This window comes from Poecile atricapillus, chromosome Z, assembly GCF_030490865.1.
Source record: "Poecile atricapillus isolate bPoeAtr1 chromosome Z, bPoeAtr1.hap1, whole genome shotgun sequence".
NCBI classification, from domain to species: Eukaryota; Metazoa; Chordata; class Aves; order Passeriformes; family Paridae; genus Poecile; species Poecile atricapillus.
The window spans coordinates 37,403,491-37,421,043 of NC_081289.1; the positions used below are offsets into that span (position 1 = coordinate 37,403,491).

The following is a 17,553-nucleotide window of genomic DNA, read 5'->3' on the forward strand; positions in this document are numbered from 1 at the left end:
CCTATTGGGAAGGCTTCAGCCACTGCTAGGTGAATAATATGGGAAGATGTCCAGGTGATGATACATCAGTGTAGTTTCTTGACTGAAATATCTTCACATTGGAGTACTAATTGGAAGAAATTATAAATTTGTATTGATCATCCAGAAAGGAAAAAGGTTTGTATGACTGATATAATGCTTAGAGGACACTCCCTCACTCTTAAATCATCACTTTTAATTAAGTTTCACTTCTCAACTAAAGAGTTTAATTTTTTGTGTTTCATTCATTCATTCATTCCAGGTAAATCCACACGTACAGTATTTACTCCCATTTAAATTAAGTCTAATAAGTACTGCCTTATGTTGTTGGTCTAGTAACTTGTTTGCAGTCACGCTATGTTGAAACAGTGATCCTGTATCTTAATTTATTGTTTTGACCTGAAGTCGTTATGTTCAAAACATCATAGCTAATGTTAAAGAAGAGAAAGAAGGAACAGTGAATTTGAGGAACACTGTTCTATTGCCTTTGATAACAGAGAAGCAAACCTAGAATGCACCAATTGCTGAAATAACTCCACTGCTTAGGGCACTCCAGACTTTTTGAGTGTTATGTTAATGTCCTTGTAAATCATATTTTGTCAAGTGCATTCTAGCACATATTTCTTTTCTTTTCCAGACATAACAAAATTGAAGCTTGGCACAGTTCAGATAATACATACTGGTAGATGGCATGTGCATTTGACATAACTGTTTGGTTGTATCTGTTCACAGATTGTTATATATTTTAATTAAATTATTGACCAATCCATTCTTTTTCTCTCTTTTTACCTCTCCCCACCTCAGAGTGAGAGCCTTTCAAGGTATGTGCAATTTAAATAAATTAGAGTTGTTACGTTTTCTGTCTGCATGTAGTCATTTTAAATTCTTTATGTACAAATTCAGCTTAAGTCCAGTATTTAGGCTGAACTTTAAAAAGGCTGTGATGATACTTACATTTTGCATAAAGTATGATTGTAAAGCTACAGTCCTGCCATGTGTGAGCGCAGTACTCCATGTTGGGGAATATGTTGAACTCCGTATTTGCAGTGCTCTGAAGGCAGGCTGGGCATTTCATAGAGCATAGTGGACATAGTTCTATGCCCTACAGATTTCTCAGCATGGACCCAGCTTTTACAAAGAAGATAAAGAGGTTCTTATTGCTTCTCTTTTAGACTATCCTACTGAAAATTTTCTGTGTAACCTCAAGAACAATACACCCTCTGAAAAACGTATTTCCTTAAGATCTCTTAAAAAGTAAATACTAAAATACTGATAATTTTTTAAAAAGTAATTAATTTCTTTTTGGACCATTAGCTTTAATTGTCGGATTTTATGATGTTCTGACTGGTGAAAATCTCTTAAATTAAACTGCTCTAACACATGATTAGTGAAGAGTGAACAGTGTGAAATTACCCTTAACTTTATTAATATGGTTGCTATTGAGTTATTAGGATAAAGACTACTAAAAATTTGTTTCATCATCTGCTTCTGTTGAAACACTAGGATTCACCGCAAATAGTTTTGAAATCTTGGTTTCTGTAATAAAACTTAAAATTCATCTAGGCCATTCATCTAGTGTTTTTTAAAACTCTTCAATTAAACTAATGCACTTTTAAAAATATATATGTTCTTTATAAATAAAGAATTAAGCTATCTAAGCCAGTTTTAAAGTATTTTAAGACATGTAAATACTTGCTTGCATTAAATAATTTAATTATATTTTAAATATTTCTTTGCGTGCATTACTGTGCAGACTGAGTAATTTGAAAACATTTTCACCCAGAATCTTAAAGTACTGGAGAATATAAAAATGAAATTTGAAAGTGAAAACTATTTGTTTAATTTGTTTTTCATTTGAAAATGAAAGTAGAAGACGGTAGTTTAACTAAAATACATAATTGCATTTGGTTGTTTTCAGCTGGTAATAGCAAACTGAAAATGTTTGATACAGTCAGGGGTCTCAGTTTGGCAGCAAAGGCAAAGAAAAATGAGAACTTTTCTTTTACAGATACGATACGGGATCACTCAGCATGTCTGCAGGTGATCGTTACGATTCAGCGCAGGGGCGATCGGGGTCACAGAGTTATCTTGAAGATCGAAAACCATACTGCAGTAGACTAGAAAAAGATGATAGCCCTGATTTTAAGAAGGTATCTGATCCAATAAGCTTGGTGCAAAAATAGAACTTCATTACTGTTTTTCTTAAATTGTATAAAAGTAATTTCACATTGCATCAGAAATGCTACTTAAAGTAACTTAACTGAATGGCAAAGCACAACAACCACTACAGTGGGGAAAAATACATATTATGAAACAGCTTCTGGCTTTTGTACTTTGCAAGGCAGGGAGGAAATCCGGAGGAGCCAAGATACAGTCAAATAAAAAAAAATAATATGATAGTATTTATCATAAGAAAAACATAATTAAAACTGATGTACACATATGTGAAGCCTTTTATTGTATGTTTGCCGGCTTACATACATATAAGGTAAAAATATGTTTAGATCTTGTTTTAAAATAGAGGGGAAGTTTGTTGAAAAGTTTACTGTGGTGGGGTAATCTGTGAAGTCTGAAGAAAAAAAGGTGGCTTAATTATGTGTAAGGTAAGTTGTGTGCTCCCTATACAAAGCTGCTTGTTTCTGGAAATTTTTAGTGACAATTCCTTACAGTGCTTGCTAATTTTAAACATCTTTATTTTACTTTTTAGATTGTTAGTGTATTTGTTAACGTATGGTTCGATCCTACTTTTGAAGTTTTTTGCCTAATCTCACTATTATCTGATATTTTTTAACAAATATTTTCTCTTAGCTTTATGAACAGATTCTAGCTGAAAATGAAAAACTGAAAGCACAGTTACATGACACCAACATGGAACTTACAGATCTTAAGCTACAGTTGGAGAAGACCACTCAGGTTTGTATAAAACAAAAAAGCATGTGCTTAACCAACAGTGTAGGTAATAAACCAGAAGCACCCCAGGCTATGGGCTACTCTTTACTAGGCATCAGCTTTGCTTTTTATCCGAAGATGGGGATGGAGAAGAGTATTTCTCTCTTTCTAAATAGAAAATAGTCACTATTCTGGTCTTCAGCTGTGAACAAAATGGGCTGCTTCTTGCTTACTTAAGTAGTGTTTCTTGCCAGCATGTATCTGCATGCAACCTTTTTGTAGGGTAGGAGTAAACATTTTCTACACTGTTAAGCTTATATTCAAACTGACAGTTGGTATTGATTGATTAATTAGTTCATAAACCTGCTGGTAAATTGGCACAACCTGCCAGTCCTTCCTGGCTGGTTAGATAGCTTTATCTTGGAAATGAAGAGCAAACAGTGCACTCCTGTTACCAATAACTGCTGTCACATAACAGAGCTGCATACAGTTACACAAGACACATACACTGGAGTTAGATTTGTCTTAATTTGTCTACTCTTGCTGTAGAATGTTTCATGTTGGATCATATTTGGTACAATTTATCTGTACTTAATTGTCTTTGATGTGTACCCTGCAAATGTTAGTGAAGAACATTTAAAAGATGTCTGTTTTGTAATGCTTTTAGATAGAAATATTATGTTACTCCTGTTAGCCAAAGGCTTTGTAGTGATTAAATAACAGGGATGGTCACTGAAGTGCATGATAAATCCAGCTTATTCTTTATTTCAGTGTTACTTCCCTGAACACACTTTAAAATGGTTTTTTTTTATTACATACTTCAGACAGAATATTAAAATATCTAGTTGGTTTGTTCCTCAGTTCTGTGTTGTTTTAAAGCACATATCAATGTCTTCATCAATTTTGTGTTTCAGAGACAAGAAAGATTTGCTGACAGATCACTCTTGGAAATGGAGAAAAGGGTGAGTTTCTACCAAAGAACTTTTAAATGCTCCAATTCAAGCTTTGTTTTATTTTATTTATTTTGCAACCCGTTTTAGATATATTTTAGTAGGAATAGAAGCCTTTCTTATAACTTGAATTTTTTAGAGGATTTGGGGATTTTAGGTTTCAAAGTGGCAATGAATGTAAGAAGGGAATTGCTCTTAAGAATTGCCTTTAGTTTGCTTGTTCATTCGTGATAACCAGTTTCTAAACTCTACTGCTCTCCATGGATCTGCCACTTATTCCATCTCATCTCCATGTTGGCATTCCCAACTATGTTGGGTTAAGCAGATTCATTGTGTCTCATTTTTTAACACATTTCCAAGATACAGAGAAGTTAATTTCTTCAGAGCTTTCCAGAGGCACCAATTATTGTTGTTAATGAAACAGCTGTTTCTGCCTCACAGACATGAGACCTGAAAATTGCTAATGATATAAAATTATCTTTATCCACCTCCTTCCTTACACTGTAACTTTTTCCAGAGGAATATGATAATGGGGTAGGTGGAGAAAGTGGAAGTATGAGTAAGCAGCGCAGGAAGACGGGCATCAAAGTCAGAGACAACTTTAAATTGAATGGGAAAGGAGTCATGCTGTAAATTCATATGTGAGACAGACCACAGGAATTATTTCAGAAGTTGGACACGTGTTAATTTTAGGCTGTAGTTTCATACTAATTTAAAATGCAACCCTGTAAAAGTTTAGTTTCACAGCAGTGTAAAGCAAACTACCTTGATTTTATAGTGGTCTTGGCTTCTTTCATGACTCTGAACACCACGTATTCTATTCTATTCCCTTGATCCTGGAGTGACACATTAGAGACAATCTGGAAAAAAAATTAGGCTTTGACAGTAAGAAGTGATGTGGTAAACATTTATTTATCCCCAGTAAATGTCATATTCATTAGGCTTTTGTATTGATTTCCCAGTATTTTAGGTTTCAAAACCAAGTTTAAGTTATACAAAACTCTCCAATATATAAACAAACAGATTTTATAGGAGCACATGGAGATCTAGAAGTACTTTCAGGCACTTCCTGAAGTTTCATTATCTTTGTCTTAATAGTCTCTGCAGTTAATTGCTGCCGTTTAGCACCTATTTCTCTCCTTAATTTTTTGGCATCCTAGTGTGGGCAGTGATTTCATCGGTAGAAAGGTTTCAGCAGCAGATAATTGGTTCCTTGCTTGCTAGCATGGGCACACAAGTGGACATTTAATTATTTAATAGATGTAGCTGCATCCATTACTGTGTGGGTTCATAGGTAATACACGGAGTACTGCATAGATAGACATTATTTCAGTTTTGAATTACTGCTTTCTCCCAAAACAGGCCATTGCATTAAAACAACTGGCTTTTTCGGGAATTCTTGCACTTTTTTAAGACATTCAGTCCAACAGCAAAATGTCTTTCTGAAGTGTTATTTTCCCTAAATGTATTAGTATTAGAGCTAGTGGATAAAATAATGAACTTAGTGATGTATGTACGTAACCTAGGGTACTGTATGGCTGAAACAGGATTTACACAAAATTTGTACATCTGAATCTTGTTTGTAATTACACACTTCTTTTCAGACAGGAATTTAAATGAGGAATATGTTTATGATTGTATTTTCTGTGTTGTTTAAATCTGAAGTTTCACTTCAAATGTGACTGAAGTAGGGGGTTCTCAGCTGCTAGTCATCAACAGCTGATCTCTAGAAATAAGCGTATCAAATTTAGCATTTAACAATAATTTAAGGACACCATTTTAATGTGTAATGTAATAACAAAAAAGCAAAAATTAAAAGAAATTGTAGAGCTTTTCTCAGTATGCTTCTCCAAGTATACTAAAATAAAATACGAAACTAAAAATTTTATATAAATTACATAAAGAGGAGAGGGCAAAAGTAAAGTAGTGAGGAAAAATTGTAAGAAATAAAAGGCCGACAGAAAAAGAGCTGGAGGCATCTTCATTCTATGATATTTTCAATCTGAAACCTACCTTTTCAATGAAGAAAATATGTATTAAGCCTAGATATTCACTCTAATAAAATTCAAAATATATTGGCTTTGAATTTTATTTAAATTCACCCTTCAGAAGTGGGTTTCCATGATGTGACTTGGTGATGCAGTGTGAATATTGTTCATTTGAAAACTGTTTACCAGAAAGGGACAATTTCCATGGGAATGGGGGTACAGATCAAACCACACATGCAAGGTCCAAGCAATACATGGGAAAAAATAAGGGTTTCTTTAACAACCTCTCACTCTTCCAAATATGCTAACACCCCTTTGCAGAATGTTGTATGATGTGATAATAAAACCAAAACTTAAACTTACAGGTTTCAGTCTGTATTAGAATTCAGAAAACTGTAGGTACCTTGAAACAAATTTTTCCCAAGTTCAGAATTCTTCAGCTGGGAATTTGAATTGTGGAGAGGTGCATTTCTTTGTATTATCAAATATACAAATATATGTAGGCATATACATCTGGTTTCACTTCTTAAAAATTGGATAGCTCTGGGGGGGATCAGTTTTTCATATATATATATGTATATATATATAATTGTGTACCTCAGTCTTACTGCACAATCCTGTGGCTCCTAATTGCTTTGATAAATACAAATGAGCTACTACATTTTCTAAGATGAGAGATTAGCATGTATTTTTTTTCTTTTTTTGTGAGTTACGAATGTTCCTTGGTATACCTTACAGAGTTGAGGCAGTATATCATAAAATTTTAGACCTCATAGATTTCAAATACTTTCTTTGAGTCCTGGAAATAATCAAATAATACTGGCAAATCATCTCAATGAAACTGCAGCGTATTATTCCACTGGCATCCCTCAAGCTAGTTCCCAAAAGAGTAAGCAATTCAAGAGAAAGAGGAGCATAGCTTCATCTAATAGGAACCAAACAGTTTTCCCAAGATTATATCTAGACCAATCTATTTGTTTCTTTCGTATAATGGGAAGTATAAAAAACTCAATTAAAGATTTTCCTGAATTGGTTTTTATTGCTAATAAACAAGCTCAACATACTAGTTAAGCAAATGCTTATTATTAACACATAGTGTATGTTATTCTGTAAAACTAGTAGGTAACAGATAAAATTCTATGTATTGTAAGACAGTGTGGGATTTTTGTTATTTACATCCGTTAACTCTCTGGTACTTATGCTCATTGTTACTATAAAAAAACTTAACTTGAAGGAGTTAAGTACATTAATTAGTAACATCTGCAGTAATATATTTATTACTTTGATAAAAATTAAAGTTGTTTGTTATAATGGGAAAATGTTGGTGTGTAATTGCACTGTGATTAAACTAAATTCAAATGATTTATATCTGAAAGGTGTCCGGCAAGAGTCAGTATCTACTGGGCGGTATGATCTAACCAAAGTTTTACACACCTCAGCCAATGCTGCTTGCTGTTTGCATAACACCATTGTATGCAGATGCATATGTCCACTTTGCAATAATCTGTTGCTTTTGCCTCACCCTCTGGAAAAAAATCTGAATGTAGAGTACTGATAACTGCAGCTGCTTTCAAGTGAGATACACTGCATTGTCTGACACAGGAAAGCAAGCATCAAGCTATAAGCCCCAAAGTCTATTGCATTAGCTACTCATCTGTCAGATGTGTTGAAAAATAGGTTTAAACAAAATCAAAACGTATCTGCACTGCAGACTGCAGTGTAGTATAGAAAATCCTAAGCTAACTTTCCATAAGCTGGCTTGGTTATATAATCAGTGCAATCAAATTCATATACAAAGGATAATTTCTTCTGCTTCTCAGGTAAAAAGGGAAATAAAAGGAAAATTAAACTATATGAGAAATGCAGAAAATCTTCAGGAAACATTTTCTCAAAAAGCAGGTGATCTCATGTAACTAGATTTCTTTGGTACTGAACTAAGTCCTGTAATGTCAGTTGTATCAACATCAGGTTGCAGTTTGGAGTGTGGACAGATCCCACTGAGCTGAGATAGATGTTTCAGCTACCTTTGTCTGTGAAAGCGTATGCTTTTGTGCTTGTATCTTTTAATATTCTTGTTTTTTTCTGATAATTTTCTGCATTTCTTGGATATTAAGGTCTTAAAAAAAGCCTAGCTCATGAAAAATAAATCCAAACAAGTTGTACTTAAAAACTTTTTAAATTAGTGAAAAGGAGGGGGTATATTTTGTAGGACTTGATACGAATTTCTATATCTCTTCCTCTTTGGATATTAAAATTCCATATTGACCAAATTTCTATATATCACTGCCATCACAAGTTTTCTCTCCACACTATGCTTTTGGTTGTATGATCTTTGAAACTTGAAGTATTTCACTGTTACCACAGTATTTACAAGCTGTAATTTTTAAAACATTGTATTGTTCAGCATTAACACACATCTTCTGATTTAGGAAAGAAGAGCACTAGAAAGAAGGATATCTGAAATGGAAGAGGAACTGAAAGTAAGTAAATTAGTACGCCATTAATAACAAAGTGTATTATTATGTCAGTGAGACTTGCAGTCTGGCAGTAGTACTGGTCTCCAATTTCACTAGAAAACAGCTAAGTTACAACATGTCAGAGTCACTCCTGTCACACAGCTTGTAGTGGAGCTGCAGTGCTGGCATAAGCAGCCGTACATGTACAGTTGTGGAGAAGCTGCTGAGTTCTAGGATTCTATAACATGGCTAACAAGAAACTTTCAGGGGTGGTTAGAGTGAAACATATCTTAAGCTAATCAAGATGGAATTGCGGTCTACAATTTTGATGTGATACTCGTAAGTTTTCTTTACTAATTACTATTATTAAAACCCATTATTATTAAATAGTGGTAGTAAATAACTGTATAGATATTTAATCATTAAATGTTGTTTCAATCTTTATCTCATGTTCTTTGTTAATTAGATGGCACGTAACAATATCAAAAGAAAAATTTCTGTTTGTATAGTGTGAATCAGGTTTTAATTAACAAAATGCAGTAGGTAGACTTGAGCTGTTGACAAATGAATAAGATTTACCATATTGATTTCTGCTTTTTTCAACTATGTATAAAGTGAATCTCAGAAGCAATATTCTCTTTAAAATAAATTCCATTTCTGTTTTGTTTGGATTCTTTAACTACTCCTTATCAATGTTAAACCCTCTGATATGATTAAAAAGGGTGAGAATTTGAGTGAGATTATTTTCTACTATGTGCTTTCATATATATGTTGGACATGGCCAACCAAACTCATAGAATTTAAGTGGAATATTAAAGTACCATTATTTTGACATTTGATATTTGTCACTGATGAATAAGAAGTTTCCTTTTAAGTTCATTTTTGAGCTCCCTCTGGTGCTTGAAAATGGCATTAACCTCCAAATACTTTTCATTAAAATACATGCACCAAGTTCTGTTGTAGTAATTGAAGCTGACAGGCAGAAGAGCAACTGTGATGCCTCTGGCTCCCTTGGATTTAGACCAAGATAGTTTGCTGTAAGGGAGGACACAAGGTCTGTGATTCCTTGAGGGGTCTTCAGAAGCGAAATATAGAAAAAACAAACTATGGTAGAGTTTGCCTGCCCAAGAGTAGAAGACAGGATGTAAGCTATGGAAAGCTTGGGGTCTGATAAAAATAGAGAATGCAAATATATTGTCTTTTCCAAACGTTTGCTTTCAGTAAGCAATAAGTGAAAATTCTGAATTAAGCATTAAATATTCTTCCCATAGTTTGTTGCACAGTTGTTAAAAAGTATATGTTAAATGTATCATTATGTACAGGGTTTTGAATAGGAGATTTAGTTTGTGCAATTAGGATGTTAAGTGAAGAATTCCAGGAATAGCTCTCATTGTTAATGCATCCTGAACTGTTTTGGAAAGCTGTGACTAATCACTACTGGTACTTAGATTGCTTTTCAAGAATGTGCCACTTGTTTGATACTTTCCTTTCACAGCGGCTTATTTACTTTAAACAGGACTGTCTCTTCTAAGTTTTCCTTCAATTCTGCTCTATCTAATATACATGTAGGGTTTTTTTCTTGTTTTCACTCCTATTTCTTTGATTCCTGCAGAACCTGCAACAAATAAAGCAGATTCAATCTTTGAAACACATAAATGAGCGGCTGGTGACTGAGAATAGGGCCTTGACCCGAGTGCTTGCCAAGTTGTCAGGGTCCTGTAGGCAACTGCGCTCTGTGGACTTGTAATCTCTTCCTTCTCCTTTGTTTAGCCAGGCAGGTGTTGACATTCAGTTTGTGCTTGGGCAGAATTTTACCATTAACACTTGTGTGTCAGAAACTGACTCAGTGCTGCTCGGTTCTGGAGGTGTGGCTAAAGCTAAAGCATGGTGCCTAGTGTACAAGCTAGAGGTGTTGCAGATGTGCTGGTATGGTGTGGTATTGTCCCTGCTACCACTGAAGCTTGTCCTTGAAGATAAATTGACAAGGGTCCAGGAGACCTTTGACATGTTAAAACCTTGGCTACAACTGAAAGGATTTGGATTTGCATGAGGATACACTGAAGTCTCTTGTTTTGATGTTTGTGTAAATGCTCAACTAGATTTGCTTCTAGTTTTCTAACAAATTTAAATTAAGATTTGAGCTTTCTTACTGCAGTTTGGTTTAAGTGCATAGAGTTGATAAAAGTTTAGTCACAACAAAAGAGTGTTTGAGAACTGGGGTCAGTACTGTGCATTTCTGAATGGTTGCATTAGCAACCATTTTTCTTACATTTGTGTGTTTCAGAGGGGACCAAAGTATTGTTTTTTCAGAAATTAATTGGGATTTCAAGTTGATTGCTGTTTTCATGTATTAACTTCCCATTTGGGTCTTGCTAATCCTTATTCTTACCTAGACAATTTAAAACATCCAGTTCTAGTGCAGAGTTAAGATTATTGATTTATATTGCTATAAAAATAGGCCATGTGGATGAGAGTCTACAATGCATGGACTGTAAAATCACAGACACAAAAAACCTCTGCCTAGTGTGTCAGATTGGTTCAGACCCCTTCTGATAAAGGTATGAACTGCTTTGAGTTTCATCTTGGAAAACAATTCTAGTCTGTTGTTCTTAGTGTTATTGCAGGGTTGTTTCAGAAACCCATGGAAGGTTCAAAACTTAAATGTGGTTTCATTCTCTGACAAATCTATATGCCTTTCTTCCTCTTAAATATAACAAGTGTCTAGGCTGGAGGTTACAGTGAGCTTTTAAGATGTGTAGTTGAAAAAAATAAACAGCCTTCTGCAGGGTGACTCCCACTAAACTGCTTCATCTACCCCTCCTTCCAGCTTAGAAAGGAACATGATGCGTGTGCATTCTGCACAGAATCTGATCTCAGGTTTTCCCCACTGAGAGGCCTGAAATGAAGAGGTTTATCCTTTTGCTCGGTGTCTTTCTGGAATTGGACTAACATTAGGATGTAGTGTTCCTGATCCAGACCCTGCATTCCTCAATGCTCCCTAGTGTTAGCCCTTACTGGACAAGTGGAAGTCAGCTCACTGACCTGGCTGAAAACAAATCCCTTTATTCATAATAGTACTTGATCCATCTCACCACAGTATTGTTGGATCACTAAATTAACTGTGCAGAAAGCAGCTGGAGCACACTGCTACCTAAGGAGGGAGAGCTGTCCCTTTAGGGCAGTTGTCTTATATCAGCCTCAGCAAAACAATGTGTTTTTTCAACACAGCTGAGCTAATCTAATGACTGCTGACCACAGCTACACATCCATAATGTCTTTTTTTTTTTTTCTAGCCATTGGTATTACTTTAAGCATGGTAAGCCATTTGGGGTGCTAATCACAGAAAACCATTCAGTATTCCTCATCATAGCAGGAGTTTAAAATGGCAGGTCATTGTGGAGGTTGAGTATCCTGACCAGCAAAAAAGCAGTGGAAACACAGCAGGGAGCCTTGACAGTTTGATGGTAGGTGAACAATAGCAGTGTGCCTGAGTAATCTGAACAGGTACTTCAGCAGTTCATGAGCTTTTTGTAATCTTTATTACTCAAGTTGTTTCATACCTACAAACTGGTAAATCCTTCAGCAAAAACAGACATGATTATTACTGTACAGATCTGAGATGGCTCCACATATGCCAGATCATATTGAATCATTATTTGCTGAATGGTAACACTGCAAAGTTACTGGCTAGTCATGATACAGACAGACAAAACAGTGCATTTTTAATCTTATGCTAGAATCTCATCACAGGAAGATACTTGGCTGTTTTAGTGAGAAGCAAATTGGAATTCAAAGTGCAGTATGTTACTGTAATTTTACTGCATTTACTGCGAAGGCATCTTTTTCCTCCCTGTTGACAAGATGTATGGTATCACTGCATGAAAAGTTTGAGTGCCCACAGAAATATACTGCTCCAAGAGAATTGTTTAAAGTATATGGGGATTAGTATAGATGAGAAGTGTAAGTATTTTAGGTTATTTGTGCTTACCCTTCCTGATGAATCTCCTGCTATTCACAGAATCAAAGAATTATTTAGATTGGAAAAGACCTCCAAGATCAAGTCTGACCAGTACCCCAGAACAACCATCCCTAAACTATGTCTCTGCAAGCCACATCTAAACATCCTTTAAATACTTTTAGGGATAGCGACTCCACCACTTCCCTGGGCAGTCTTGCGTGACAACCATCTTGGTGAAGAAATTTTTCCTTTATGCAATATAAACCTCTCCTAGTGCAACTGGATGCCATTTTATCTTGTCATATAACCCTTTTGTCTCTAATCAGTCTTCCTCTATTCTCTAGCAAACTCACAGCAAAAAATAAAATATTTTCTTATGACCTGTTCTGCCTATTAATTGAATCAGGTTTAAAATCTGCCTACAGATTTGCAGATATATAATGGTACTGGATTATGTTAAAGCTCTAATTTCGAACAGTGGATTTTGTTAAAGTAGTTCACCAGAAAATCTACCTCTCTGTGGGTCTGTCTCTATGTAATTAACCATTATGGGCTGCAGCTCCCTCCCTGCTCAGTAGGTTGAAAGAGGACTGTGACATTCCTGGCTTTACTTTGAGGTTTCATTGGAATGCACACACAACACTACTTTTCAAAGTACCGATTTAACCAGTACAAAACCAGACTCCCTTGATTCCCTGTGCATGGCTAGATAAGGGCTGTTGTGGTTTCACCCAGTACCTTTGGTATGAAACTTGTAGCAGAATGGAAAAGAGAAAGAAGAGGTTTTGGTTGGTTTGCCTGAACATATTGTTCCATTGTTTGCAGACACTTGCATATTATATGGATATGATCCCTATCTTGGACAACAGTAGTTATTTTTTACCGATTTTTACAGTTATTTTTTACAGTTATTTTTTTTAGATTTAAACAATTATGATTGAAAATTGCAAAAAGATCGCTCATGTTGTCCTATTTCAAACATATTGACATGGTTTTTGAAAGTAATCAGCATTTTACAGCTCATTTTGTTCAGAGCACAGCTCTCACTTGACTATAATTGAAGCTTCTCTGTGACTCTGAAGAGCTCAACTTAGGTGGCTTCCCCTAAACTCCACCATAAAACAGAGTTGAAATCAAGGACATCAGAATGATTTTTGCCTATTCTAATTTTAGAGACCACCTTTTTTCTGATTATTATATCCTGTCAACTTCCTTTCACATATTTTGGTATTTATAGGGAAAGAAACTAGAGATGTACAACCTCAGTCATTTTCAGTTCACCACTCTGTTTTCCTGTGAAGGGGTCTGCAGTTCAGTGCAGTGAGTGTGGACAGAAGGAGATGTAGAAATGAAGCCTCTAGTGCACAGTTAATTAACCCTGTGTTTTTAAACTTCTCAGTTCTTACTATTCCATTATAATATTCTGAATATAATGGGATTGAAAGTATGATTTTGTTTGGATAAAATGAAAACAAACTAGTGCCAAGAAAATAACAAAGAATAGGGTACCAGGTGTTACATAGGTTGGTTGGTAGCTGAACTCAGACTTCCTGCATACACTTGCACTTGAGGTTACTGAGCAACCACTGTGCAAGAATAAGCTGTTACCTCCTGTGTAAAACCCCTACTTGAATTCATAGGTGTAATAGCCATGAGTGTGATAGGTGGTTTGTTATCAGTGTGTGAATGTAGATGCACAGAACTGTTGAGATAATTTCTGGTTTCTCTGGCAAGCTGAATTCTTCCAGTACCAATCTCTGTGCCCTGACTTGTCTTTCTTTCCTATCTGATGCAGTCCAACTCTCACCTCATTTGGCTTCTGCCTTGCAGCTTTTGTGCTTGTGTGTCACCCATCTCCTTTGGCAGCCGTAACTTGCCGTTCCCTAACCTGTCTGCCTGAGTGTGTAGCCTGGTGTTGCTATGATCTCTTTCAGTGATCTGATCTTGTGTGAGCTATGCTATTCAGGGACATGATCTCAAATTACAGGATGTGTGCTTCAACATGACTTTGGAAGTGGTTGGAGGATTAATGCTATGAGCTAACAAGCTGAATCACACTGTATCTGATCGGGATGAAATCATCCAAGAGCACAGTGGTAGAGATGCTTAGCCACAGCATGTTTTTTTGAAACTCTGCAAGTGCAGTATAGACAATCCTCTTTAAATTGTTGGTAGTTAATTTTCCGCCCACCCCCCTTCCTCCTCGCTGGAATTTGAAGTATTTCATTACTTTCCTCATGCTACTATAAATGCTTTTGTCAGAGGCTGGTCATCTGCACCACTGAGTTTTACTGCATCTAGTCCAAGCAAATAAAAACTTCTAATCTCTAACCCTTAAATGTATCATGATAAAAGGGGAGATTTTTCTGAACTGCTGATATGAAGTGTGAGAACTGCCAAGATACTTAAGCTGAATAAAGATTTTTACTCACAGTCCTTGCCTAGTCTTGCTGCTTTTACTTGGGGTGTAACAGCAAATAACCATCGTGTTTCATTTTTCATAGATGCTACCAGACCTGAAGGCAGACAACCAGAGGCTAAAAGATGAAAATGGGGCCTTGATCAGAGTTATAAGCAAACTTTCCAAATAAAGGGTTTACTACAGCAGCAAGTAACGGTATTGCACATCACGAGTAACTCCAGTGGACCATGGTATGGCAGTCACTGGAAGTGTGGGAAGATCCTTCGGAGACTGTCATTTTCAGATATCCTGCCAAACACCCTCTTACCTGTGTGTTTTTTGTATCAAGATCATTGTTTCTGTTATAATGCAGCTGCTGAGAAGATAAAATGACTGAGAAATCTTGTTTACAGCCACAGCATAATAAGGAAAGTATTCAAGGCCAGATACGCCTCAGATATTTAACCAGTAAGCCTTAGTTGTACATAAACACTTTTACATCAACAAAAGCTTTCAGCTCTCACAGACGACAGTTACTCAATAATGTTTTTGTTGTGCCACAATTCCCATTTTTTTCCTATACTCAGTTTTTCTTTAAGATTTAAGTTTGGATTTTTTTTTCCCTTCTAATTTTTCATGTACCAGATTTTCTTGTACAGTGTTTTCACAGCTTTACCATTTGCAGAGACCACACACCCTTTTAAATTACATAATTTGTGTAGCTAACTAGAGTTGTATTGTCCAACCACCTGGAACAGAGATGTTTGGTGGAACATTTGCTTTCACTGTTTGTGCAATATGCATTTATTTCCTATACAAAATGCTTTAAAAGTCAGTTGAAACTAGAAATATTTTAAGAGTCCTGTTTTCTGCCTTTATTGGTCACTTTAAAAAAAAAAAAGAAAAAAAAAGGAGTTTGTAGTGAAAGACGTTAGATCCTGTAATCGTCACATTCATTTGAGCAGGTACTGAGTGATGCTGTATATATAAATGTGTACTGGTTTGATTTTTCAGACCACCACGTGGCATGCTTGAATATATTTCCCTATTGCAAATGTCTGTTAATGCAAATTAGGCTATCCAGAATAGTGTGTTTAACAAAGTTCGTTAATTTTTATGGTATAAAGAATTTAGACATTGTACATTGTATGGAGCCCTATCTTTACAAAAGGTCTAAACTATATAAAAACTTTATTATCTTTTTGTCCCTTTTTTTTCATTTGATAGTGTTCACCATAATAAAAAAGAGCATAAATATAACTGCTTCACTACATTTCACATACCTGTATTTATCTGAGTGCTGTCCAAAACTGTTGTGCTAGCCAAAGTAATGTACTAAATCATTTGAAAAGCATAACCCATTACACTCACAATAATGTTTATATGCACTGTTGTTGCCCTGTGAGAAGGCATCCAATTTGATAACACCATGTCAGACCATTTTATACATTTCAGTGGCCTTTAAAAACAAAAAAAAGTACTTAAGTGAAGATCGTTTTTGTTAGAAACAGCTTTTATATATTCACTAAACCATTCAAAATATGACATCCTATTGGCACATAGTTTATTGCCTAAAACCACTGAACAGATCAGCCATTAAAACAAATTGTACATTGTAAAGCTTGTAGTAGCTATTGTATTATTGATTATATTGTATACTATATTAAATGTGAATTTGTACCCCTTCATTTAAAAAGGTCATTGTGTTCTACTGCCTACTTGGGGGGTGGGAGGGTTAGCTTTACAGGGGTGGGATATGTTTTGGTAAGGAAGACATGATGTCCTCTCTCTGTTGATTGGTTTTTTGAAGATGTAAGGTTATGCTCTTACTACCAAGCTCAGGATTTTTGATTTTAAAGGTACACGGATAGTTTGAGATATTGTAATTGATCTGTATGAGAGGTGGGTCTGAACCATAGGGACTTCCATTGTCTTATGCTAACATAAAATAAAGAATTGAATGGCTGCAACATATTGAGTTCTGTTACAAGACAGTTAGGCATATTCTGGATTATATTTGGTAAAGTTTGGGTGCCTGTGAATGATTAAATACGTGTTTCTAATATTTTAGTGTTTTATATTTAGGTTATTTATTCTTTATATCTAAAAAAATGAATGGCTACTGTGCTATATTGATTTTATTGGTAGTACTGAGCAGACCTTGTATCTGCATGAAACTAGTTGCAAAACCCACTATTTTGGAAAAAAAAATGTATTTTGACATATACAAATAAAATGAATACAAAATATTTTAAATGTGTGAAAGTTTTACTGATAAGACATTGAAATTTGTTATGAATTTAAACCATGTTATAAGTTTGCTATTTAAATTCTTTGGTGGGCATTTTTCATTCATTGTGTTACTTGGATGCAAGGTTCAAGTACCTTTCAAAGATTGTAATCAGATTGTGATTATTTGCACATCATTGTACATGCACATCTGTAAATGCAACAGTAAAAAAATGCCATATTTATGCAATCTGTAACAACTTGGACAAATGTTTATATATTTTACATAAACCTGTCTGTGTGCAGAATCTGAGAACCATTTTTTACGTGATATTAACCTAATCTCACAAAGCAATTGCTAAACTTGTGTCATTGTCTTATTGTTCCTGATTGTGTTGAAGATCTATTACATCCCCAGAAAATCCAGCTATAACAGAGAAAAATGGGTCGTGGAAGACTTTTATTGTTTAGGAGACTGTTTGCATGGAAGAAGTGTATTATTGCTGGCTGGTGACTCTGACAAGCTTCTTTAAATGACTAATGCCTTAAATGGTAATTCAAACCAGCTACTTAGATTTTCAGGGGACTTGTGACAGTGTGGAAAGGGATCTATGTGTCCAGAATTAACATCAGATACAGAGGCATGGAAGTAGCTGGTATGGAG

The 17,553-nt window shown here is 35.3% G+C and overlaps 1 protein-coding gene across 2 annotated transcripts in view; it reads left to right on the forward strand.

Annotated features, from left to right (window-relative positions):
• Window positions 1–16,916, forward strand: part of LOC131593015 (protein phosphatase 1 regulatory subunit 12A-like) — a 112,178-nt gene extending 95,262 nt beyond the window's left edge. Inside the window, exons 20-26 of one of the 2 annotated variants that reach the window (XM_058865154.1) lie at window positions 823–839; window positions 2,027–2,168; window positions 2,827–2,931; window positions 3,822–3,869; window positions 8,275–8,325; window positions 9,914–10,075; window positions 14,764–16,916. In XM_058865154.1, the coding sequence (XP_058721137.1) occupies window positions 823–839; window positions 2,027–2,168; window positions 2,827–2,931; window positions 3,822–3,869; window positions 8,275–8,325; window positions 9,914–10,048 (498 nt within the window). In that variant the 3' untranslated portion in view covers window positions 10,049–10,075; window positions 14,764–16,916. The remainder of the gene's footprint in view (window positions 1–822; window positions 840–2,026; window positions 2,169–2,826; window positions 2,932–3,821; window positions 3,870–8,274; window positions 8,326–9,913; window positions 10,076–14,763) is intronic. The other variant, XM_058865155.1, reaches the window with a different exon arrangement.
• Window positions 16,917–17,553: the final 637 nt, after the last annotated feature.